Consider the following 24169-nt stretch of genomic DNA (forward strand, 5'->3'; position numbering starts at 1 on the left):
GCTAAGTGCTGTCACTATGATGGAGGAGCATGTCTTTCCCCTAGGTTACTTAAAACCACCTTCTCAGCTGCTTTGAAAAAATGTCATTGCTCCAAAGTGTCTTTTAAACAGATTCTACGAGGAAAGCAATTTTGTATCTAAGAAATCTGTTTTCTGAGCTTTCCTCACCCATGAATCACAAACTCTCCAAAAATAAAGCAATGCCTAGATGCTAACATCTACATTTAATTATAGAAAGGAATCATAGAAAATATCACTCGTCCAGGAGAATATGTTTTCCATTAACAATATACAGTCTAGTTTCTTAAGTCTCCACAAAAATATTTTTTAACAGCCAGGCACCATTATGAAAAATAAATAGTTGACCACCCCAAAAATATGACCTAGTTCTGGAACATGAGAAGCTATGGGTAACTTTTAAAAACAGGAATCCACAATATATTTTTCCCATTTACAGAGTTAACATTTGAACAGTGTGCTACAGTTAAAACAGTCTGCATCCATTCATTATCATTTATCCCTTTAAAGACGGTTGAATCTACATACTTTAGTATACATTCAGTTCATAGAAAGTGGCCACATCTGGACCATGGACAAGTAGGTGGATGGCTAATGACGAACAAATATCCTATATCAGAAAATAGAATTTACACACTAGAAGTCACTTCCTTGACCAATAGGTGCATTGTATTTTTCATTAACAGCGCAGCAGGCAAATGGCTCCATTTTTTAACGAAAAGCTTTTTCGGAACTCATAAACTCTATCTCTGATTTGGAACATCACCTTATTGCTTTGAAGACCATTTTGAAATCACAAATTTTCTAATCTTGCATTGAAAGGTGACAGAGGTAAGGGTGAATCAATAATTTCATCCCTCCTACAGTACAACCAACCAACCAACCAACCAACCAATAGAAAAGCTGTTCCCCCTCCCTCCCAAAAAAGAAAAGCTCGGAATTTGTTTCAATACAAATCTTTTAATCTTTTACCTCCTACCTGAAGGTAGTAAGTGCAAAGAAGAAAGCAACTAATTACAGTCAGTCATATTTCTAAAACTCAATATATTTTTTTCAGCTAATGCTTTTGTCCAACTTTCCATGAATAGAGGGTGATTCACAATTCCTTCCTTCCACAATTTTATCCAGGGCGTGGATCGTAAGCATCCCAGGGCTCTGACTGCATGCAACCTTGTCATTCATTTCCCATGAACACATCAATCAAAAGGGCTACATAAAGAGGCACTGAAACTAAAATACACTTAGTCATTTATTTATAGTGTTTCTGGGACAGTCTGGTGTAGGATGGGAATGAACGAAACTTGTTTGCTTATTATTAAAAGATTTACTCTTTATTGTTAACATGATAAATTTACAGTTGACAGGGGAAGAAAAGGGAGTTATATTTATTAACTGCTGTCCAGATAGCTTGCACTCTCCTCAGCACTTTATGTAACGAATCCATTATCCTCCTTTTACAGATGAAGAAATAGACTCAACATGATGAGTAACTTGCCCAGCTGGTTAAGTAGCACTGGGGGATTTGTGCACTGTTTGATTTTAAAGGGGCTGCCCTACAATGACTGGAATGAAAAGAATTACCACTATCGAAGGAAAGCTTTTGGTCTAGAGTTTCTACTTTCTTTCTTGTTCGCTCAGCAACAGCTTTGCAATGAAATCCAAGTGTGTATATTGATCATTTTTGTGGCCTAAAACATATTAGTATCAATGACTGCAAGCTGCTTTAGTAAGAGATGAGAAGTTAATATTTTATTCTTAAGTAAATCCTATGCTTTTTTTTTTTTTCTTAAGTGTTCATTTTCAAAATCTAGACCTGGATGTACCCTGGCACAGAATGAGTAATCAGTAGTCTCTATGAAGTGAATGAGTAAAGGATGAACTGAGTGGTGAAGGGAATTTGGCTCAGTCCTTTACTAGCTGTAATTTGCGTGTATCCACTTCTCTGCATCTCCATTTCTCTTAGAAAATGTCTGTTTCTTTTGTAAAATTGCCCCTTCGCTCAGGGGTTGATGAGAAAATCAAGTGGAGTCATGGCGTGCTCAAAACGAACTCAGCAAGAGAAGGTATCCCAAGCTAGCAAACAAAAATTTCTAGAAAGCAGATCTCAGAAGACAGGCGGTGCTACAAGGCACAGGATTCCAGAGGCCAGAGGCCCAATCTGGGCTGAAGTGTCTGGCTATAGACCTTAGCCAGGTGGGAGCGACGCCAACCCCTCCACCTCTGGCAGACACGGAAAACTGGACACAGACAGGTGAGATCAGAAGCACCTTCGCATCGGACTTGGCCTAAACAGGAGACACAAATAAAAGAGCCGGAGGGAAAGGAAAGAGCCGGAGGGAAATGTGAAAGGCGGCCCACGGTGGTCACAGCCCCTGGGCGATGCAGTGGGGGAAAGCGAGGTCTCCAGGCCTAACCACTCGAGAAGTATGAAAGCTAAGGAGGGCTGGCCGCCCCCTGGCGGTGAGGGCGCCCCCAGCAGCCAGGCCGCGGCTGGGCGCGGGGGTGACGCCCCGGAACCTTGGCCGCCAGCTCGCGCCCTGCGGCAGGGTGAGCATGGAGGGCCGGGTGGGAGGAAGGGAGAGGCCCGACGACGGTGGAAAGCCCGTCGGGGCCCCACTCGTGGCACAAGCCGTGGGGTCTGAGCGCGAGCAGAGGGGGCCGGGGCCGTGGAGAGCAGAGCCAGGCTTGTGGCCCGGAAGAGCCCGTGGGCCGCGCCAGGGTGCCTTCGTGTCTGAGGAGCAAGGCCGCCCCGAGAGAAGCGAGAGGCGGGAGGCCCGTCTGTGACGCTGCGAATGTTAGGAGTAGTGAAAGGCAACGTTACACCGCTGACTTCGCTAACTTTGAAAGGCCGCACGTTCTGAGTTGTGAAAACAATGTGGAAGGGCAGGGCGGTGCCAGGGATCGTAAAATGGCGTCCCGGGGTCGGTTTTGAATGTGCCAGTGAAGCAGCATTGTTTGGCTAAGCAAGTAAGAGGGAAAATGGGCACGGGCTCTATTTCTTGTGGACGTATGAATGGAGTTACAAATCAAACTGCAGTGATTTGTAAACTCTGGTGCCTGAAAACTATGTGGAACTGATTACAGTTTACTAACCTTGGAGAACATTCCTGTTTTCCAACTGACCAAGACCAAGTTGGCTCCGGATGTATGGCGGCTGTGTGTGTGTGTGTGTGTGTGTGTGTGTGTGTGTAAAAGACCCACTGAACCAAACAGCAATGCTGAGAAAAACTTCCTTCCACAATTGTATTTTTTCTTACATTTCTGTTTTAACATTTTGTTTTGGACAATTTCAAATGTAGGGCAAAGCAGAGAAAATTATATAATGAGCCCCCATATATCCATCCAGCTTCCAAAAAGCTATTCATTCTCGATCAAGCTTGTTTCACCTATACTTCTCTTGCTCCCTCTCCCCCACTGCAAATTTTATAGTAAATCTCAAACATCCTATCAGTTTATCTGTAACTATTTCTTTTTTAAAAAAAAAAAAAATTTTTTTATGTTTTTATTTGAGAGAGAGAGAGACAGCATGAGCAGGGGAGGGTCAGACAGAGAGGGAGACACAGAATCTGAAACAGGCTCCAGGCTCTGAGCTGTCAGCACAGAGCCCGACACGGGGCTTGAACCCACAAACCGTGAGATCATGACCTGAGCCAAAGTCGGACGCCTAACCACTGAGCCACCCGGGCGCCCCTATCTGTAACTATGTCTTTAACTAGTAAGATGATAACATTTCACTAAAAATATGTATTAAAATATACAGAAATATATTTCTTGTTTTTTAATATTAACATTCTGTTGATTATTATTTATGGAACCAATAACGTAGGATCAAATCTCTGAGGAAATTAAGCTCCTTTTTGTGGAAAGTTACACCTGGTTCCTCACTATGGCATCCCCTCTCTGGAATTAATGAATGGTCTTAAATGAAAGAGAGTATTATAGGTATAGGGATAAGGCCTCATATACCTGAATTAGTGTGAACCAGTCATTAAGAAGTTCTTTTTTGTATACTCATTCATAGGACCTGGCTTCTTTCATTTACTGTGACTCAGTTCCTTAAGAATTTCCCTTCATTGTTCAATCATTCAGTTATTCATTCATTCTGCCCATATTGACTGGGCTTGACCATGTGAAATATAGGAAATGCAGTGGTGAACAAACCACACATTCTTTGCTTTTGTGGAATTTAACCGTCTGTGGGGCTGGGAATGCAGATCAAGTGCAGTGTGTCACTGGGGGGTGCAGAGTGGGTTACAGGGAGTACACAGGAAGCACACCCAACTCAGACTTTGGTGAGGCATGGAAGAGAGACAAAGTTCACCGGAGACCTGAAGGACAAGCAGAGGTTGGCCAAGCACTGGGGTGGCAGCTAAGGTCAGATAAAAAAGGCGACGGTTAGGGAAGATACAAAGGCTTGAAACTAGAAGAAACCTGGCATGTGATCAGTCTCCACTGGGGCAGAGTCAGGCCGGCCGAAAAATGAGGCTGGAATAGCAGTTAGATTGTGAAAAGCTATATATAAGCCGGGTCAAGGAGTTTCAATTCGGTTCCGAGGCTGATGGGGACTGATGTCTAGCTATGCTCTCCAGAGAGGTTAAGGAAAAGAGCAAATTTATAAGTAAGACTGAATGAAACACTGTAGCTGAAGCCCCATCTCCTCAAAGACGCAGCTTGGGGCTGATCCAAATCCTTTCTCCTCTGCCTTACTTTTGACTCTGCTATCTGCAGGGTTCCTAACCCTGGCTGCACACTGGAATCATCCAAGGAGATTAAAAAAAATATTGCCAGATAGTCTGATGTAATTTCCGCTTAGAGTTGGGGCCCAGGCATCTCCCCAAGTCAGTCTGATGAACAGCGAAGTTGAGAACCAGTGCGAAGGAGGATGAGCAGAGACTAAAGAGGAACCAGTCAATGTTGTCAACTCAAGAGGCTTTCAGTTAGTCATTCTGTCACTTCCAACTGTCACAGCACCTCTTCTTAAACAGCCAATCACACTTTCAGACATGAAAGATCTCCAGGGTGACCTAGATCAACATCCCATTTTACAACTGGAGAAACAGAGTCCCAAATACGTTAATGCTCAAGGGTGCACAGCTGGCTGGATACAGAGCCGAACCCACCACGCTGTCCCTGGGGTAACAGGCGGAGGTCACATTCAAGCCTGTGGAGGACAGCTGCTCTAATGGTAGTTACTATTTATTGAATTGTATTATGTGCCAAAGAGTGAGCTTGCTGTTTTATGGGCTTTATCTCATTTGATTTTACAGTGATCCCATGACAGAGCCGTGTTATTCTCATTTCACAGATGAGGAATCTGAAGCTCAGAATGGTTGTCACTTGGCTTAAGCTACAACCTAGGTCTGATTCTAAAGCCTATGTTCTTGAGCACTAAAGTATAATGTCTTTTCACGTGTAATTTTAACAAGCAAGCAAACAAAATGACACTAACTCAACAACTTGCCTTGAGAACTGCACAATTTTTTCTACTTCGGTGGTTTGCTAATGCTGCACGTTATCTCAAGAAAATTTGGTGATTATCAGCTTTGGAAACACTAACTTAGTTAGCAGGCGTGCTACAAAAAGCTGAGGCTCAGGGGCTTGGTGTAGACGGTGTAGACATATGGAGCGGGTACCCTAAACTCAATCGAACCAAATCACAACACTCCAGGACTTCAGAGACGACGTCCAAACTGCTGCACAAGGCGAAGGGGGCAAAGGGATGGGCAAGTGAGGACTCTTAGGATGATGGAAACTTGTAGAAGAAGAATTATGCGTGAGAGTCCAACTCCATTTACCTTGCAGCCCCTGTGTCCCCTTATGTGCTGTGTCCCCACACTTCATTCCAACACACCCTTGCGGGACTTGTCACCTCACAGCTAAGGAGGAGTTTCCAGCCCTTCCAAGGCTCCACGCACCCGATCCTCCTCATGCTGCCTGGTGAACATCATGTCACATCAAGCACCAGGGCGGGTAATACGACGCTGGGCTCTGCTTTACCAGAGGCAAGCGGGTTAAGCCCTTCTACCCTCCGGAGCCAGAACACACATGGTCATTACACAGGGAGGGAGGCGGGGGGAGAAGCGCTCATCTGCGGTGGCGGCGGCGGCGCTCAGCTCGCCCAGGGAGGGTGCAGAAGACCCCGCCCGGGGCTGAGAAGGAAGCGCCGAGATGGACGAAGGGGTAAAGCTGCTGAGACAGAGGATGTTGGGTTATTTCACCCACTGAGCTCCCCTCTGCCAAGAAATGCCTTTTCCCCCACCTCCATTCCTGGGCTTCCCAGCCATGGAAAATATGGTTTGGACTTGAAGAAAAGATTTCATTTAGTTTCTGGTCCAAATTCATTTTGCTGGGTAAGAGATTCCGAGGCAACTTGCAAATGACCCCTTTTAGCATTTGGGGGATATTTTTAAATTGCAAAAGCGATGCCTACTTGTTGTTGAAAATCGGAAAAGCGTAGAGGATGAAGCAGCAGCAAAACAGAAAGACAATCTGCCATTAGTCCACCAAAGAGCAAGCCATGACTTTTTTAAGAATTTGATTTAAAGAGTATTTTACTTTGAGCGATTTTGTTTTCAGGACACTTGTACCTGCATACTTTGTTATACTGCCTATTCCAAGTTAGTCTGTTAGGAAGTTGGGTCTAACTACCCCAAGTTACATTCCCAACCAAGTTTCTGTCCCAGAATTTGAAACCAAAGAAAAATGGCAAATGGGATGGAGGGCTGGGTGAAGGGGTGTGTGTGTGTGTGTGTGTGTGTGTGTGTGCGCGCGCGCGTGTGCACGTGCACGCGCGTCACCGCAGGTGAAACAGATTCAGGACAGTGGAGGGGGAGGGATGCATGAAGAGAGGGGCAGCGCTTCAACCAGTGGGGGCCTCTTCCTCTTTTCTGCTGAGATGGGAAAGGACGGAAACAGTGGTGGAAGGGAAGAGACCTGCTAGGCTGAGATCTGAAATTTGGGCCCTTGGGAGTCCAATATTGTATTCATTTTTGCATATAGATATTTTTTAATTTTTTCAAAAGTTTATTTATTTATTTCAGAGACAGAGACAGAGAGAGAAAGGAAGGGGCAGAGATGGAGAGAGAGAATCCCAAGCAGGCTCGCCACTGTTAGCGCAGAGCCTGATGCAGGGCTCGAACTCACAAACGGTGAGATCGTGACCTGACCAAAGTCTGAAGCTTAACTGACTGAGCCACCCAGGTGCTCTTTTGCATACATTTTTAAATGCCTATAATAAAAAAAAAGTTTTTCTTTAAAAAAGGGGGGGCGAGGAGGATGCTGGGTATTATGATGTTTAAAATGAAAGAAAAAAGAAACACCAGTCTACTTACTGTTTTAGAAGCCTGAATTATCATAAACAATGTTTAATTTGCTTAAAGTATTGTAACTGTTAAAAAAAATTCTAGGAAGAGTTGTTTATAGTTCCCACACTTGGGAAATTTCGTCTATATTTCATGAACACAGATACAAATTAATTCAGAGCTTGTTATAGAAATGGACAGAAGTAATTTAAGAGAAGGGAGAAAATACCTTCTTGGTAAGAACAAACAAAACAAATTGTATCTACTTATGGGAAAGTAATGCTTCCAGTGCAGTTCCCTGAGGCAGCATCATTTTCTTAAATGATACATAGAACTGAAGATAGCAGGGGAGAAAGGAGAGGCCAGTTTAAAATATAGGAAAAAGCATGAAATCAAAACAACTGAGGAGCCGGCACTCTGGAAAACTGATCACGGATGGTAATGCTGAGGGTCAAGGGGGAGCTTGGGGCCACTCAAGGGGCTGCTAATCCTCTAAAACTCTCATGAGTGCCCTCCAGGACTCCTAACTAGAACTTTCTTTTAATTCTAAGTTATACTATTAATTATGAAAAAATGTATTATTACAATTAACATTTTTAAAAACCCACCAGAATTTACATAAGCAGGCTTTTTATTTCTGCATTTTATTGACTGCCTACCATATTCCTGGTGCTCTGTCAGGCCTCTTAAAATGAGCATGATGTAGTCCCACCGGGAGTCAAGGGCAGAGAGCAATGCAGCCAACCTGGGGCAAGCAGGGAAGGCTTCCTGTAGGAGGCAATGTCGGTGTAGGGTTCTAGGGATTACTAGGTATGAAGAGAAGGGCACAGTGGCTTGGCAATGGGATTTCCGGCAAGAAGAAACATGAGGGGTAAGGTGGGAACCCAGCAAGTGAAGAGCACCTCTCTCCAAGTGTGGAGCTCAGCAGAGCATGTAAGGGCACCATGATTCCCGAGAGTTTCGGCCTGGGTGCTTTCCAGTAACGTTTTAGGCGTCCCCAGCCCTAAAACTCACATTTGAGTCTGAATCATGACTTTAGCATCTTTCAGACCAAATCAATGAGGTTTGAGTTCTTCATCTGAGAAAGGGGACGGTACCTAGCCTCAAGACTCTTAAGAGCATGAGAACTCTTATATCTGATAAGAACTACCCCTACAGAGTGTTCACTCCGTGCAGCACACGGTACTGAGGGCTCATAACAAGCAAGCCTCGGAGGTGGATATCATCACACCCCTTTCATGGACAAGGACCCTACAGCCAGCTTCTGGGCGCCAAGGCCGGAATTCAGTATTACTGAATAGTATAACTCAGAATTCAAAGAAATTCAGCCAGCTGCACTGCGGACCCCAGTTTGGAGCCACCCGACTGTCGGTGGTCACTCTGCTCTTGGCAGAGCTCTGTGCCCACCTGGCATGCGCTCAGAGAGGCTGACAGATTTCTGTCCTCTGGCGATGGTGTGCTGCGCCAAAACACGATTCCGACTGTATGCACAATCCTGTTGTGCATCTGGAACTGGAAGAAAACCTTTATAGTCACCTGGCCCTGCTCTCTGAGCAAATGTCTGCTTACCAATGAGTTCTAGAACAAACGGCTATTTCTCGAAGATCAGTCCAGGATCAGACCATCGCAGCCTCCCTCGGGAGCCCACTTGGGTATTTTCGGCTTCCCCGGTGTCTGTTTAGGTTTCCTCCTGCTTGTCACCCAGGGAGTCAAGCACGCACATGTGCACACGAGCCTGCCCCCAAGGCCCACCCCGCCCTCCTGCTGACAGTCTGTGCTATGTTGGGAGGGAGTTCTGACACTCATTTTTTCTAGAATGTGTTTTCCATTTTACAATAATAATTACGATTCAGATTAAAGAATATCATAACAGCCAATGATTTTTGAGTCTGTTAGACATGCTGCTAAAAACCTTATGGATTATCTGATTTAAACCTCAAAACAACTCCATAAAGTGCATACAAGTAGTATTTTTATTTTACTTATAGAGAAATGGAGGCCAGAGCCATCAGATAAGTCGCGGAGGGTTGCCGAGCTTCGCGGGCTCTTTTCCCTGCGGACTGAGGGCCAGCCCCTGTTCGGTGCTGTCCCTGACCCTCAAGGGCTGTCTGTCCCAGAAAGCTAGACCCCCTTCCCACTCTGGCACCTCCTGCCAGCCTTCATTCTCCTTGCAGTTCCTGTCCGATTTTCTTGATTCTAGTTTCTTGTTATACAAGCAAACTCTTCTGCATGTGTTCCCACTGGTTTTCATCTGTCTTTGAAGAACTCTTCTTCTTCCCAGGGTTCTGAATATTAGCAGACCCAAGGACTGAACTAGCGCTTTCCTGTATGAGTACACATTCCAGATTCGTCTATCTGTGCATCTCCTAATAAACAGACTGGACTCGGCCCTTCCCTGTGTGATTCTGTTCTCTCGGTGGCCCCACTCTCTGCCACACTCAGATTAGCAGTGACAACAGAATATGGAGGGGAACCTGTCCCCATTTCCTCTGGTGTTTTACTGTCCCAGACTATTGGGGCTGGCTTACAATACATCATAGTAGTCACTTCAAATAAAAGCATCGTATTAATTATATGCCACTATCAGAGGACTGTGACAAAGCCAGCTGTTTCCATTTTCAATTGAACCATTTTTCCTACTTATAATGGGGCCAGCAAAACAGCAGTTTACAATGAAGTGCTCCAATGTTTGCTTAGTACCCATGAGTGAAAAGCCAGAGGCTTAGCACAGTGCTTAATAAAGAAGAACAAGGGGTGCCTGGGTGGCGGTTGAGTGTCCGACTCTTGATTTCAGCTCAGGTTATGATCTCATGGGTTCATGGGTTTGAGCTCCAAGTCCGGCTCTGTGCTGACAGTGCAGAGCCTACTTGGGCTCCCTCTCCTTCTCTGCCCCTCCCCCACTCTCTCTCTCTCTCTCTCTCTCTCTCTCAAAAATAAACCTAAGCAAACAAACAAAAGAGTATGGTGAGTATGGTGGACGAATGAAAATGACCGAATTATTCTGTCCCTGCATGACTTTGGAGATTAGGAAGCTTGAAACCCCTTTCAGAAACTAGGCTTTAAAAAGAAAGAAGGAAAGAAAGGAAGAAACTAGGCTTTCAGAACACAAGGCCAAATGGAGGAGATTTAGCCTCAGGACTGTGAGTTACACCTCTACAGGAGGAAAGAAAGCTGCAAACTGGACAAGAGTCCTATCTACACAGCTTCAAAAGCATATAATCCTTGTAAAAGAAAATATAAACTGTCCACACTACCTTTTTGGTTTAAAAAAACAAAAGTCCAATGGCTTCTTTAAATCACAACGGCCAACGTGCCTGGTGGGGTTGTTACTCCAAGAAGATTAAGATGTAGAGTTAATGTCGCAAGATTATTTAAATGATCACCAAGTCGGAATGACATGCGAAAAATATGAAGTTTGTATCAGTTCCTGATTCAAAGACAACACTCTCAGGCGTGTGTAGTTGAGAAACCAGGAACACGCGCTGACAGCATCCTGCCCTGGGCTATGCCATCGTCAACAAAGCGCTGTTGTAGGTGTAGGTGTGCGTGCGTCTTGTGTAACCGTCTCCGCCCTTCTGGGGCTCAGGTCTGGTTGATCATAGTTCAAGAATTCACCCAGAGGCACCAAGCCGGTCCATACACACCTGAGCAGTGGGTGTTATCTGTCTGTGTTTCTCCCTGTCCCTTCCAACAAAACTCAGAACCAAGCCCTGACCTGCCAAATGTTCAAAGAAATGGAAGTTCCCGGCTAAGAATTTCGCCATTTTTCCTTCCTTTTCAGATGCTTCTTAAACAGAAGCTGACAAGTGTTTAGTTGTCATTTGCCACCTCTGCTTCTCCTTGCTGTCCCATTCGAAAGTCCTGAGTGCGGACGGCACTGAAGCCGGAGCTCATTTTACAAGTCAATACTCTGGCTAAGTTTTGAAATCTGCATAAAGGAGTACAAATGGGGTCTTCAGGAGCCCGGCAGAGTGTGCACCAAACGTACCGTCTCTGCTTGGTGCTTCTGCACAGACATCTAACCACGGTGGAGAACAGCGCTTTATCCGTATTTCCCACGGTCCCCCAGCTCTGCTTGGTGCTGACAGTCTTTATTCCAGTTCACACTCATGTGTGCAACAATGTTCACTGCAGTCCACCCTTCATGCCACATCGTTCCTTCTGCAATGTCTCATCAAGATGGTGACGTGCTGATGAAGTACCTTCCTCAGGGCCCCTAAGATTATCGATCAGTGGGACACACTTAAAATATCCTTCTTCGCCGCTTCGATATTGACCGTTTGCACCGCTTTGAGACTAGAAGAGTTTTCATTTTTTAGGTAAGCTCTCAAAGCCCTCAGGGCTTTCTAAATGGTTTCTTTTCAAAAATCGATTTTTGGAGGGATGGCAGGGGCTCTGACAAGTCTAATGAGGCTGGGCCCGAGTTCTGGCACACATGCAGCTCAGATCACGGAAGCAAGTTTGGGCGTACTCGCATCCACCTTCCAGGGACGAAGCCCCGGGCCTGGCAAGGTCTGCTGCTGTTTGAAAGTGGCAGTTAGCTGTGATGCACAGCTGTCGTTTATCGTCTGAATACGGGAACACAATAAGAAAACCCGCACAGAAGTAAAAATCATCATTACCACCAAAGAAGATAAGCAGCAATGTCGTTACTAAACAAACTGACACGTGGCATTTATGTAGCAGCAGGAAGCCATTATCCAGTGACAGTGTCATTTCTACTGACACTGTAGCTTGATTAGATTCAGATGGTCCAGCAAAGAGCTGATATAATCGGGGGGCTGAGACACAGATTTTTTTTTTAGCATTTTCTTTTGCAAATGGGATTGCCACCAGATTGGAGCTTCTGCATGTCTGCCTTCAGAATATGAATACACGACACGCATACAGTTGTTTACGAGTACAACTGATTCCTCCACCCCCTGCCGCTCACACTCCCTTCCTTCTTGCACCGGGACCACCCTGGGCACACTCAGGAGCCTGCCATGCAAGGCCTTACACACCCACTTCAGCTTGGTCCTTTAGGGACCAATTATTGCTGCTTTCTGTTTCCAAGCATCCTGAGAGCAATCTTTTGGGGGCAGAATATTGATAATCCATCTAGTTGAAGCTATAAATTCTGCATTTTTTGCTGAAATGACATTTTAATGGGTTATTTATATAGTGATAATAGACCAAACTGGCAGATATAATGGAGCAGACTTTTCTACTGACATACCTCATTTTCAGCAGAGGGCATCTGTGTGCTCAGTGGACCCATAAAGAATCCTTCGGTGTGACTTTCTGAGGTTTACTACCATTATTTTTTAATGTTTATTTATTTTTGAGAGAGAGAGAGAGACAGAGCACAAGCTGGGGAGGGGCAGAGAGAGAGGGAGACACAGAATCTGAAGCAGCCTGGAGGCTCTGAGCTGTCAGCACGGAGCCCAACGTGGGGCTCAAACTCACGAGCTGTGAGATCATGACCTGAGCTGAAGTCAGACGCTTACCTGACGAGCCACCCAAGCGCCCCTTCTATTATTTTTAAAGTTCTCAAAGTTCGAATGCAAATTACAACATCAAGGACTTTAGTTCTGAATCACAGATGCTTCTGCTTGGAAGTTATGGGGAATAAAGTTTATTTTCCTCATTGGCTTGATAAAGAAGACTCCCCTCAACTTGAGAATAACTTGCATTGTTTTATTTCAGCCACAAATACACACAGCATAGAAACCTCATGTGTGAGGAGTCATAACACATGGGCATTTCCTTTCTGACACAAAGAGATTCCACGTCTCTGTGAAGCGGATCACGGTGGCCTGGGAAGAGGCTATCAAGAGCTACAGGGTGGACACAAGAATAAAGCTGTGGGGTGTGATGCTCCTGCCCACAGAGCTCTCTCCACATGACCAAAATGCAGTTTGTCTTTTGGAAATTAACCCAAAATGTTTCAGTGTTGGTCCTCATTTGCCACAAAGAAAGTCTCCGATAAAGCACTCCACCAGAATCGGTTATGTGACTGACAGAGACTACAGCTTTTCTTGTTTGTTTAGAAACTACATGGTTTGAGGAGTCAGAGTCATAGGAGACTCACAGTGGGTTGTGTGAAATCACAGCGTTAATTGTAAGCCCTTTAATGGAACTGCTCTCAAGACACAGGAGAGTGGAGTGTGACCTCGTGAAAGATGACCGGAACCTCTTCACTGTAGACCTGGTGCCTGAACTCTGCACTGCGGGTGGACCGCCTGACGCTGATGACGACTGCAGAGTCTCCTCACACCCTGAGATGCGGGTCACTCGAGAGGGGGCCAGGGCCCAGGGGTCTGCATTTTTGACCCTGGCATGGGGGTTATTAGGGAGGAGGTATCAGCTGCAGGGACATGTTCTGAAAACAGGCGTCCCCCTTTGTTCATCTGGTTCCCTGGCTCCTGGGTTGCTGACTGGGTTGATTTACTCCCTTCTCCTTACTCTTTCTCTTCGGGTAACTACACTGGAAAATCTCTTTCTGGGCTCTGCCTTGAAGAAAGAGGCATGTACGTCTCTGCTGCTCTGACTGGACTGGGCCTACCATGAAGTCTCAACGTTACCCTAGCACTTGGGAGAGTTGAGTGAAGGCCACCTTAAGAATAAAGGGACTGGGGGTGCCTGGGTGGCTCAGTCGGTTAAGGGTCCGACTTCGGCTCAGGTCATGATCTTGCAGCTTGTGGGTCACAGCCCCGCGTCGGGCTCTGTGCTGACAGCTCAGAGCCTGGAGCCTGCGTCAGATTCTGTGTTTCCCTTTCTCTCTCTGCCCCTCCCCCACTCGTACTCTGTCTCCCGAAAATAAATAAACATTTAAAAAATAGTAACAATAACAAAAAGAATAAAGGGGCTTGAAATTATTTCAGAATGGCCTGCCCTCTTGGCTCACGACCATTGGTAGAACACAGTTCTGGAAGGTGGTGAGAGGGATTACAAGGCTGGCCGTGGGACACATCAGGATGTCCCCTGCCCTGCTCCGACCAATGAAACCAGAACGGCTGTGGGCAGGGCCAGCTGTGTTTGTTGATCTCCCCTGACTCTAACCCCCTAGGGTTGAGAAGCAAGGCTATAAAAGAGGAAGCCACAAAGGGCCTGGGGTCAGAGTGGGAGCGAGAATGTTGGCTAGTCACTTGACCTCTCAGACTTGGAGTGTTTTTATCAGTAAACTGGGGTAAATAACAGTCCCTACCTGTGAGATTACTGCGGAGCTCGTTAGATGAGAAATACAGATAATGAACTCTTTGCACTTGACTGTTCTGAACAGCTTGACTCAGTTGCGTGCCCTTCATTGTTCTGAGGACCTGACCTCTGCACACAGTATTTCAGCAATCATTCGTGGATCAGGCAAACTTTTGAACATCCACTCTGTGGCAGGCACAGTACTAAGCGCAAGAATACGAGGGTGGAGACTAAGTGAGAAAGAGCTTTCCAGGGACAGCGTTTCTCTCTAAAATAGGGCTGAGTTCCTGGCAAGTCAGAAGTTCAGAAGAACGTGACCTGCAATCTGGCCCTGAGATGCTTCATGCTAGATACCCAGTGCTCATCCCCACCTCCCTGCTCTGCTTTCCGAGGCATGGCGACGCAACAGGCCTGAGACAGCAGGGTGACCCTCGCCTTCTTGCCAGTCCACGCCAGCAATAGGCTTATTATTTGCCACCAAGGGGCTTCTGCCCACATCAGTTTTTTTTTTTCATTCTATTTTAATCAAAGCCAAGTATAACTTCAGTGACCAACAAATGCAAAATGGAAGCAAATGCATCAGGAACGGTACCAGGCTCGGTCTGCCCGCACGGTGATCTGCAGATGAGCTGGCCTGGAGCTGTCCCACGGCCACGGCCCAGAGAGCGGACTTCGCCCTGCATCCCCCTCCCACGGAGATGAGAGGGGAACACATGTACTTGCCGCACACCACGCCGCAGGAGACGAATCACGGAACTCAGAGTAGGCCAAGTGAGCCTCCATCAGGGTGACTCGTCACACTGAAATGACAAAAACCTACTTCGAAAGCTACACTCGCATGTCAACTGGATTTTGTTTTGAAAATTTCGATGAGCAAATACGTAGGAATAAAGTTATCTTTCGGCTCAACACAGGGGGCAAACTATGTTCCAAAGTGGGCATTATCTATCCTGCGTGTTTTTCTTACTTACTACTTTACTTGGTACCGACCCAAATACCACTTAGTGACTGTTGACTTAACATCTGTCCTCCCTCTTCCCCACGTAAACCGCAAGAGAGCAAGGACTTATGTTGGCCAGTACGTGCCCCACACCCTGGGGAAGCAAAGAAGAAATCTTCCAGTGGATGAAAGTAAAGGACAGGGAAAAACTACAGGTACTGTAGCATGGCTACAGTGTTCTGTGAGTTATCCTCTAAGACAAGACTTTATGAGTTAGAGGACTATGAAAGCCAAGTTGGTTTTGTTCCCAAGTGGCTAAGGAAGTTTACCGAATCCGCCAGTAGCGTTAGTTACTGGTTTTTCGGTACTAAAGAGAAAATCCAGGTTCACTGTTTAAAAAAAAAAAAAAAGTCTTTTGGGGTGCCTGGGTGGCTCAGTCAGTTAAGCATCTGACCTCAGCTCAAGTCATGATCTTGTGGTTTGTGAGTTCGTGATCTCACGGTTCGTGGGTTCGAGCCCTGTGTTAGGCTCTGTGCTGACAGCTCAGAGCCTGGAGCCTGCTTCAGATTCTGTGTCTCCATCTCTCTCTGACTCTCCTCTGCTCGCTCTTTCTCTCTCAAAAATAAACATTAAAAATTTTTTTAAAGTCTTTTGAAGCAGATTTCCTTTACTCTTTGCCTATATAACTGAAGAGCAACTTTGGAAAAGCAATATTATTGCACAATAACAGAGAAGAGGAAAACCGCCCCTATCACCCTGGAGAAACTTTCTATTTTTCCTTTGCCAGGCACTTTACCGCCTTTTCAATCCCTGCCCCCGCCCCCCACACTCCCCATAAACTAATTTCCTTTTTTAAAAGATCAACCAATCTTAGCACTCAACACTGTTCACCACTGGTTAGAGACTGTCCTCATTCATGCATTTCCACAGGTTTTTCCAAGTCAGGGATGTGCCCCCTCTTTCCACCTGTGCTGGGACTACATCATTATCTCAGGATGACTTCCACTCCCCCCAAAAATCTTGTTCTGTGAATTTTTTTAATTAAAAAAAATTTTTTTTTAATTTTTGAGAGACAGAGAGAGAGAGCAGAGACAAACAAGGGAGAGGCAAAGAGAGGGAGACACAGAATCCAAAGCAGGCTCCAGGCTCTGAGCTGTCAGCACAGAGCCCAACATAGGGCTTGAACTCAGGAACGGTGAGATCATGACCTGAGCCAAAGTCCAGTGCTTAAGCTACTGAGCCACTCAGGCACCCCACTGTGAGTTTTCTTAAACTTGAGATAGACACTGCATTATAAATCATGCTGATCTGTGGTGCCTGGGGAGATCAGTCAGCTAATTGTCCGACTCTTGGTTTTGGCCCAGGTCTTGATCTCATGGCTTCCTGGGTTCGAGCCTCTCATCAGGCTCTGCACTAATGGCGCAGATTCTCTCTCCCCCTTTCTTTGCCCCTCCCCCACTCATGCTGCCTGTCAAAAGAAATAAACCTAAAAAATATTTAAATCATGCTGTTCTAAAGAGTAGGTTATAATAAAAAGCCTTCTACTCAGTGCCCTGCAAGAATTCTGAAAGAAAGCTCAGTGAACTGTGTGGCAAGGAGGATACATTGATTTCTTAGCATTTCTGCTGGAATCCTGAAACGCAGGCCTGCGTGGTGACAGGACTGGACTGGTGTCTACGGCCTGTCATCAGAAATTGGAACATGAAGTCACAGACTCACAGCATAGAATCCTCGGCCCTAACGCAGGATTACAGACAACTCCCTAGGCTGGCACACAGCAATTACACAGAAATCCAAATATGAGAATTCAGCCATCCTGAAAGCGTGTGTACCAATCCCTTACTACTGCGCTCACCCGACGTTGCTTTCAGGACAGCTGCACACGAACCATGCGTTAATGGCTAATACATCCAGAGTGAGGCACGCCAGACGCCGGAGCAGTGCTGGCAGGGCGCGTGTGCTTGGCATCTGCATTCTAGAGCTCCAAGTACACACCCCCCGTGGGTGGCCATGGGTGTTGACTGTGAGGCTGAAAGCCCAGTCTCTAGAGTTTTGCAATTACCCACATAGGCCAGTGCACTTAGTAACTCTGCTGCTATTTAGGAGAGACCAACTTGGCATAATCTTCTTACGTGGGAGTCAACTCATGTGCTGGGTCTAAAACACACAAAAGCTTTTCAAGCGGTCAGATCGGATGGCTCAGGGGACTGTAACAGCAGATTTGTCTTTCACCTCTGGGTCACTGGCTGAAGGACTCTCTTTCGCTAACACCCCTGCCTTAATACCACCTGACAGGTTTCACTCATTAGCAGTAACAGCCCACTTCCCGGTTTTTAAAAGTCCACATTTGAATAAACAAATTACTTCTATTTTGTTCAAGGTGATAATAAAGGATGAAATGGACTTAACTCTGAACTCAGACTTGTATCTTTTGTTTTGAAAAAATCTTTTTAATGTTTTATCTATTTTTGAGAGAGAAAGAGACAGAGAGCACAACCAGGAAGGGTAGAGAGAGAGGGAGACACAGAATCTGAAGCAGGCTCTAGGCTCCAAGTTGTCAGCACAGAGCCCAATGGGGGGCTTGAATCCACGAACTGTGAGATCATGACATGAGCTGAAATCGGATGCCCAACTGACTGAGCCACCCAGGTGCCCCCAGACTTGTCTCTTCTAAAGCAAAGAAAGTTTCTGTAATATCAGACACACACACACACACACACACACACACACACACACACACACAGCTATGAAGATAGAAGATATTTTAGGGGCAAAATGCAGGAGATTTTAAAGAGGCCATGTAATTTGGTACCAATCTTAATTATTTATGACAAATTATTCAGATACCTAAACTTTGTTGTTATCAATGATGTTGACAATGGGTGCCTTAGATTTTTGAATCACATATATAATCAGGTCTGTCCTTAAAATCTGCAGGGCCCAGGGCAAGAGTATGGCTGAGGCCCACCTCCCATGTCTAGCGACTTATAACTCATCAATCAAGCTAGCAAAATGTCAGGTAAGATACGTTCTATCTTCTTCGTAAATCCATTAAAAATCTTTTTATGATAGTGACAAAGTATTTGACTTTTTTGTCGTTTTACTTATTTGACGTGCCGTTCTTACAGATCTGAACTGGGTGTTTTTCTGGGTGATTACAATTCAGAATAGCAACTGGAAGTGGAGACTTGTCAGCGACTCTGCAAGGGATCTAGCTCCTTGATCCCCAAGGGGGTGTGCATGAGCCTCGGACTCATAAACACCTCCAAAGAGCTGCTCTGCATCTTACACAAAACATTGGTGAGATGCAGCCCATCACTGATGTATGCACTACTGCAGTTAATTTGAAAACTTCATTCCCTTTAACTAGAAACCACCTGACAATGAATGCGAACAACAATATGCACAAGGAACCCTGTTGTAAAATGTAAAAACTTAACTTGTTTCCTGAATCTCTACTTAGGGCTTACAAGCCTCCCCCCAAAACACTGAAGCACAGAGGTGCCCACACACAATGGGACAAGTAACCTTGGTCATTACAGAAATAAAGATCAAAAGGTGATTTCTTTTAATGACCATTATGATATAATATGAAATATTCATTGAGGAAGAGGCCTACGTTCACTTGGAGGGACATCCATGTTGGTGTTATTCAAACCCAGAGGGTGAAAGTCAGGATCTCTTAGGAAAATCATGGAGACTCCAATTTTATTGCCCTGGGGCAGGACCACACATGGCCTCTGAATGTTTCCCAGGTGCTTCTAATGTCTAGCTGTGCGGTCCATTGTACTACTTTCTTGGGACGATGTTCTAAGGGCGGTCTTTAGCCAAGAAGGTGATAAATTAAGACACAATGAAAAATCACCCAAAATATTTCGAAATGGAATAAAGGCTCTTTGTAGAACCTTTGAAACTGTAGAAAGACATTACATCTTTTATAATCACTTGTTATAAACAAATTAATGAGGCTTCCACACTACAAGTCTCCCCTTGAAATCCTCGAATATGAAACCAATGAAAAAGCTGTCCATCTCTCCGGGTTACACCAAGGAAAAGATGAGTGAGCAAGGGAGCCAGGGTGTGTTTACAGGCGAGGGGGCAGGGAATGGTCCCACTGCGGGTAAAGGGTTTGAAGTATCCTAGAATCTAGAGAAGTTGAGTTGGAGCTATTTGTAATTCTATGGTCATGGGCAACCTAATCTCCTAGGATTTATCTCCAAAGGGTTGATGATAGGCAAGAGATCTTCCCTGAAGATCAAAGAAGTAGCTGACATGTCTAAGAAGAGCATGAAACTCTTTCTTCCCTGTATCTTTGATTAAGAAAATTTATGTATGGGTCCCCTTAGACTGACTGCTGCCTTGAAATGAACACTGGATTATTTACCAAGCAGACACACACACACACACAATCCAAGAGGGAGCAGAGTGGTCAATTCAAGACCTAAACCGGCATGAACTGCTTTAGGTGTAAGCAACAGACACAGAGGTCACTTTTTAAGGCTTGTTTCCGAGTCTCAACACATGCTTAAAAAGATCTTCTAATGATCAAGATGATGTTGGAATGGCTCCGCAGTTCTGGGACAAGTAGGCGCGTCAAGATAAAGGACCGGAAGGCGCAGGCGAGGGGTCCCCTGAGCCTGCAGTCATTCAGGCAAGAATCCAAAAGCCAAAAGTGAGCCTGTCTCCATGGTCTAGGAACTGAAGGAAGGGGATATATTTGGAATTTGGAAAGCAGTTTGAAAAGAAACAATTGCTGGGTTTGGCAGAAGATTAAGCATAAAGGCAATACTACGTGTTGGGCGCCGGGCCATGGCGTGCTTTTCATAATCACATTTAATCCTCTCAATAACCTTGCAAGAAGACCTATCCTTGTCTATTTTACAAGAGAGAAGACAGGCACTTAGAAATAGGACCTATCTTGGCCAAACAATCCTAAATGGCAGCATCAGCATTTAAACGTGGGACTAATGAACCATGAAGTATTTCTGATGTTCCTCCCACGATACTGTGGCCCAGGGCTGGCAAGGGTGTGTAGGGGAAGGTCAGGAAAGGAAGATGAACAGTTTCAACTTTTCTAATTGAGGTGGTGAAAGAGAAATTCAAGTTATGATGCATGTACGTATCAAGTTGGGGAAGAAGTGGGTTTGGTTAGATTTTTTAAAAATCTGTGCACAGGTTAGCGCTATCCAATAGACATAAAAAGTAAGACACGTATGTAACTTTGGGTTTCCTAGTAGCCACGCTGAAGGAGTAAGAGGAAGCAGGTGAAGTTAATTTTAATGACATGCTGTATTGAATTCAGTATATTCTCGTTCCAACATGAAATCAATAATAAAAAACTACTGAGATTTTTTTTAAAACGAGATGGAAGTTGACTGAATATAGGGCAAGGGAGCAGCAAAGTGGAGACTGTCTGCCGACGATATTTTACTTTTTCTGGTAGGTACTAATTCCTCACAGTGCAGTATACAGTCACAGAGGACGTTCTGATTTGGACCATGCCGCACGGGGCTAGCGGCTGCCACAGGAGATGGCGTATCCAGACCACTGAGATCATGGGACGCGATGCCGGTCTCAGATGTGGACATCGAGGGACTGAAAGCAGACCTTAGAAATACCCGTGCACAGGTGGTTGGAGGAAGACTCTCCAAATGAAACACTATTCGAGGTCTTTAACATGGCAGATCATCGGAGACAGGAACTGAGTAAACAGAGCCTCCAACACACTTCTACCTTCTACCTTTGCAACAGGCTAAGAGATACCGGGGACTTTCAAGGTTGCCAACCCCCAGTGCGGCTTTAGTCACTAGGAGGAGACCCCCCCAGCTGCAATGAGCCCTCCGAAAAAACCTACTACTTATGTCATATGCAAATAGGGTCATTATGAACTTCCCTCCTGGATCAGAGTTTATAAAGTGGACTGAATGAAACAAAAGGCCACCAGATCAGATCAGATCAGTGAATTCTGCTACAGCGAAGGAACTGCCTTTTGGGTCATGTATGTCCTGTGGCTTGCCCCCTAGAATTAAGTGTTCATCTGAAGAGGCATGGTGATTGTCTTTTGTTGATGTTGGTATGAGATTAAAAGGAATGGAAATGTTTTTGTTTTTTTTAAAAAGAAACCTTACTTATATGACGAATATTCTTGAGAAATATAGCCATCATGGAGCATGATCATGTAGCACCTGTCACAATGCACTTATGGAAAGGGGGGACTCAGTAATACTAATAACTGAAGGAGATAATCATTCCATTTAAAAATATAAAGCTTTTTGGTCATTGAATTAATGGTCATCTGTTTTTTAAAAAAACATTTCACTTTGATTGCAGAAATTCAGTCTTGAAACTGAGAGAGAAAATTTTACCTTTCTTTTCAACCTTCACATTCTTTCATAAAATATCAGGTAGCAGAGCAAGAATAAAAAAAAACAAAAACAAAAAACCTGGCCTTCATGCAGTTAACGAGAAGCCAGTGGTTTTTATGTCTGCACTCACCGCTCGGGCTGTAAGCTACTTTCTATCTGTCACTTTGTAAGAAGTTCTTAAAAATGCAATCGGCGCCCTCCTGAAATACAAGTGGTGTGTTCCCATTTCATAAGAGCAAAGCCAAGGAGTGAAACTCTCTTTTTCCTGACTTGAGACCATATGAGCTCCTGCCTCCTCCCCTACCTACGGGCAGATCCCTTATAGAACCCAGGCATAGCCCCCAAATCTACACAGAGCCAGGAGGGCTGTCCAGGGGACAAGAGCAATGTGAACCATTTCCTTGGAACTCCTTTAGAAACGAGCAGGTGGGACACGGGAGGGGATCTCATAAGCAGAAGTGTGCAGTGCCTATTTGTAAACCACGCTCCCTCTTCACACACTTTCTAGATTTATTTATCTGTCTTGAGTGCTCAGAAGTCCCACTGGCCGCCGCCTTCTTTTTTTTTAAACAAGACTCTCTTGGATTCCTGGACTTTTGCATTGTGTTGTAAATATACTGCCCCACTGATAAGAGTAATTTTTTTTTTCTCTAGTTCACAAGTTGGTGCACCAAATGATCTAGAAAATTCTTAAGAACTGATAAAGTATTTCAGAAAAGGACAGAAGGAAAAGCCGGTAGCAATAGAAATCATCTTTCCTTCTGTACTCCAGTGAGAACCTTGAAGATCTTCGCAGGGCAAATCACCCTAGAACTCCATTCCTGCGTGACATGTCTACGTGGACCTGATTAAGCTGTGGGTGGAGCCCTGGCTCGGACAAGACTGACAGCCACGTCCAAGAGCAGCGTCTGTAGCTGGTGGCCCACACAGCGCCCTCACGCTCTAACCCTGGCTGTGCTGGTCAAAGGAAAAAGAGTTAGATCATCAAATACATGCATTTCTGAGTATGACTTTCCTGTTTTTTGGATTACCTTGATTCGGGGTATTTGGTGAGGGTGGCCAGGCTGCTGGTGTACATGTGGCCGCCCACGTCGATGTGGACAGGCGCATTGGATTTTGTGAGCTGTGCTGGAGTAGGAATGCCTTGGTTGTTCAGTGGAGATGCAGGAGATCTAGTGATCAGAGGTCTTGACATATTGGGCCGACTGTCCTACAGAGAGAGAAGCAAGTTTAGACACGTTTTCGGTAGAGACAAAGGAAACACATGCAATCATAAAGAATAAGCCAGAGACTAGTGTTGATATTCATTTGGCAATACAATCTTGAAACATCAATGGGCTCTCGCTCTGGCTGTAATGAATGTTAGAAAAACAAAATCTGTAACAAAGAAAAGGAAACTTCCCAAGCTCGGAATCAACGAGCTGAACTAACGTTCATTTCCAATCGTCCTGAGCTCTATGATGGTGTATTTTACTAATGAATTCTCGCATTTAACAACTGCTAAATGGCACATGGAGAGCTACCACTCATTCCACGGGAAAAGACAATCAACACTTAAAACAACCTACATCTAAATAAAATACGTATGCTTTATCCTTCTGTTTGGAAACTTCTTTATTGCTATGCAGTTGGGATAAATACGGATCTTTCCGCACTTGTGTTCTGCAGCTATGTTTTCCTCGAATTCTGTTTTTTAAATCAGGAAAACGAGGGTATGACTAGCCTGGCCATCAGCACACATTCTCAAAGCAACCTTGTAAATAGGCACCCCAAGTTCATCAGTCAAGAGACTAAAAAAAAAAAAAAATCAACACACACTCTACCCGTTTGTTCTCTGTTTCTCTCTCTACAAGACTATGGGTCTGGGGAGCTTGGAAAAGACTGTACCTTTTCAGTGGTCAGTATGCGTTTGGGAGCATGAGCAAGATGCTCTTCGCTATGCCAGACTTCTTGAAGAGAGCAAGCTCCCAAGGTAGAAAGGTACAATGTGAGGTGGCTCAGTCGGTTAAGCCTCTGATTTCGGCTCAGGTCATGATCTTGTGGTTCACGAGTTCGAGCCCTGTGTCCAGCTCTGTGCTGATAGCCAGAGCCTAGAGCCTGCTTCAGTTTCTGTGTCTCCCTCTCTCTGTCCCTCCCCGACTCACACTCTATCCCTCCCTCTTTCCCTCAAAAATAAACATAAAAAAAAATTTTTTTTACAGGTACAATGTGAGCAAACAGAGCAGAGAGAGGACATCACATGGAGGCAGCAAGAACATGCTAAAGGAACTGTACTCTTGGGGAAATAAAATATTACATCCTTTCTGTGGATACAATTTAAATATTTCAAACACTATCCAAACATGGTCCATTACTCTCTTAGATTA

The 24169-nt window shown here is 45.0% G+C and overlaps 1 protein-coding gene and 1 long non-coding RNA gene across 2 annotated transcripts in view; one reads left to right on the plus strand and one right to left on the minus strand.

Annotated features, from left to right (window-relative positions):
- The window catches only part of KCTD1 (potassium channel tetramerization domain containing 1), a 90312-nt gene that overhangs the window by 21128 nt on the left and 45015 nt on the right, over positions 1–24169 (minus strand). The window contains 1 exon segment of the mRNA XM_077778212.1: positions 22835–23013. Coding sequence (XP_077634338.1) covers positions 22835–23013 — 179 coding nt within the window.
- On the plus strand, positions 2872–24093 carry LOC144243135 (uncharacterized). Its single transcript, XR_013338546.1, has 3 exons — positions 2872–2985; positions 18376–18457; positions 24005–24093. It is a non-coding gene; the product is annotated as an uncharacterized LOC144243135 (long non-coding RNA).

This window comes from Crocuta crocuta, unplaced genomic scaffold (assembly GCF_008692635.1).
Source record: "Crocuta crocuta isolate KB4526 unplaced genomic scaffold, BGI_CrCroc_1.0 scaffold26, whole genome shotgun sequence".
In the NCBI taxonomy this organism is placed as follows: domain Eukaryota; kingdom Metazoa; phylum Chordata; class Mammalia; order Carnivora; family Hyaenidae; genus Crocuta; species Crocuta crocuta.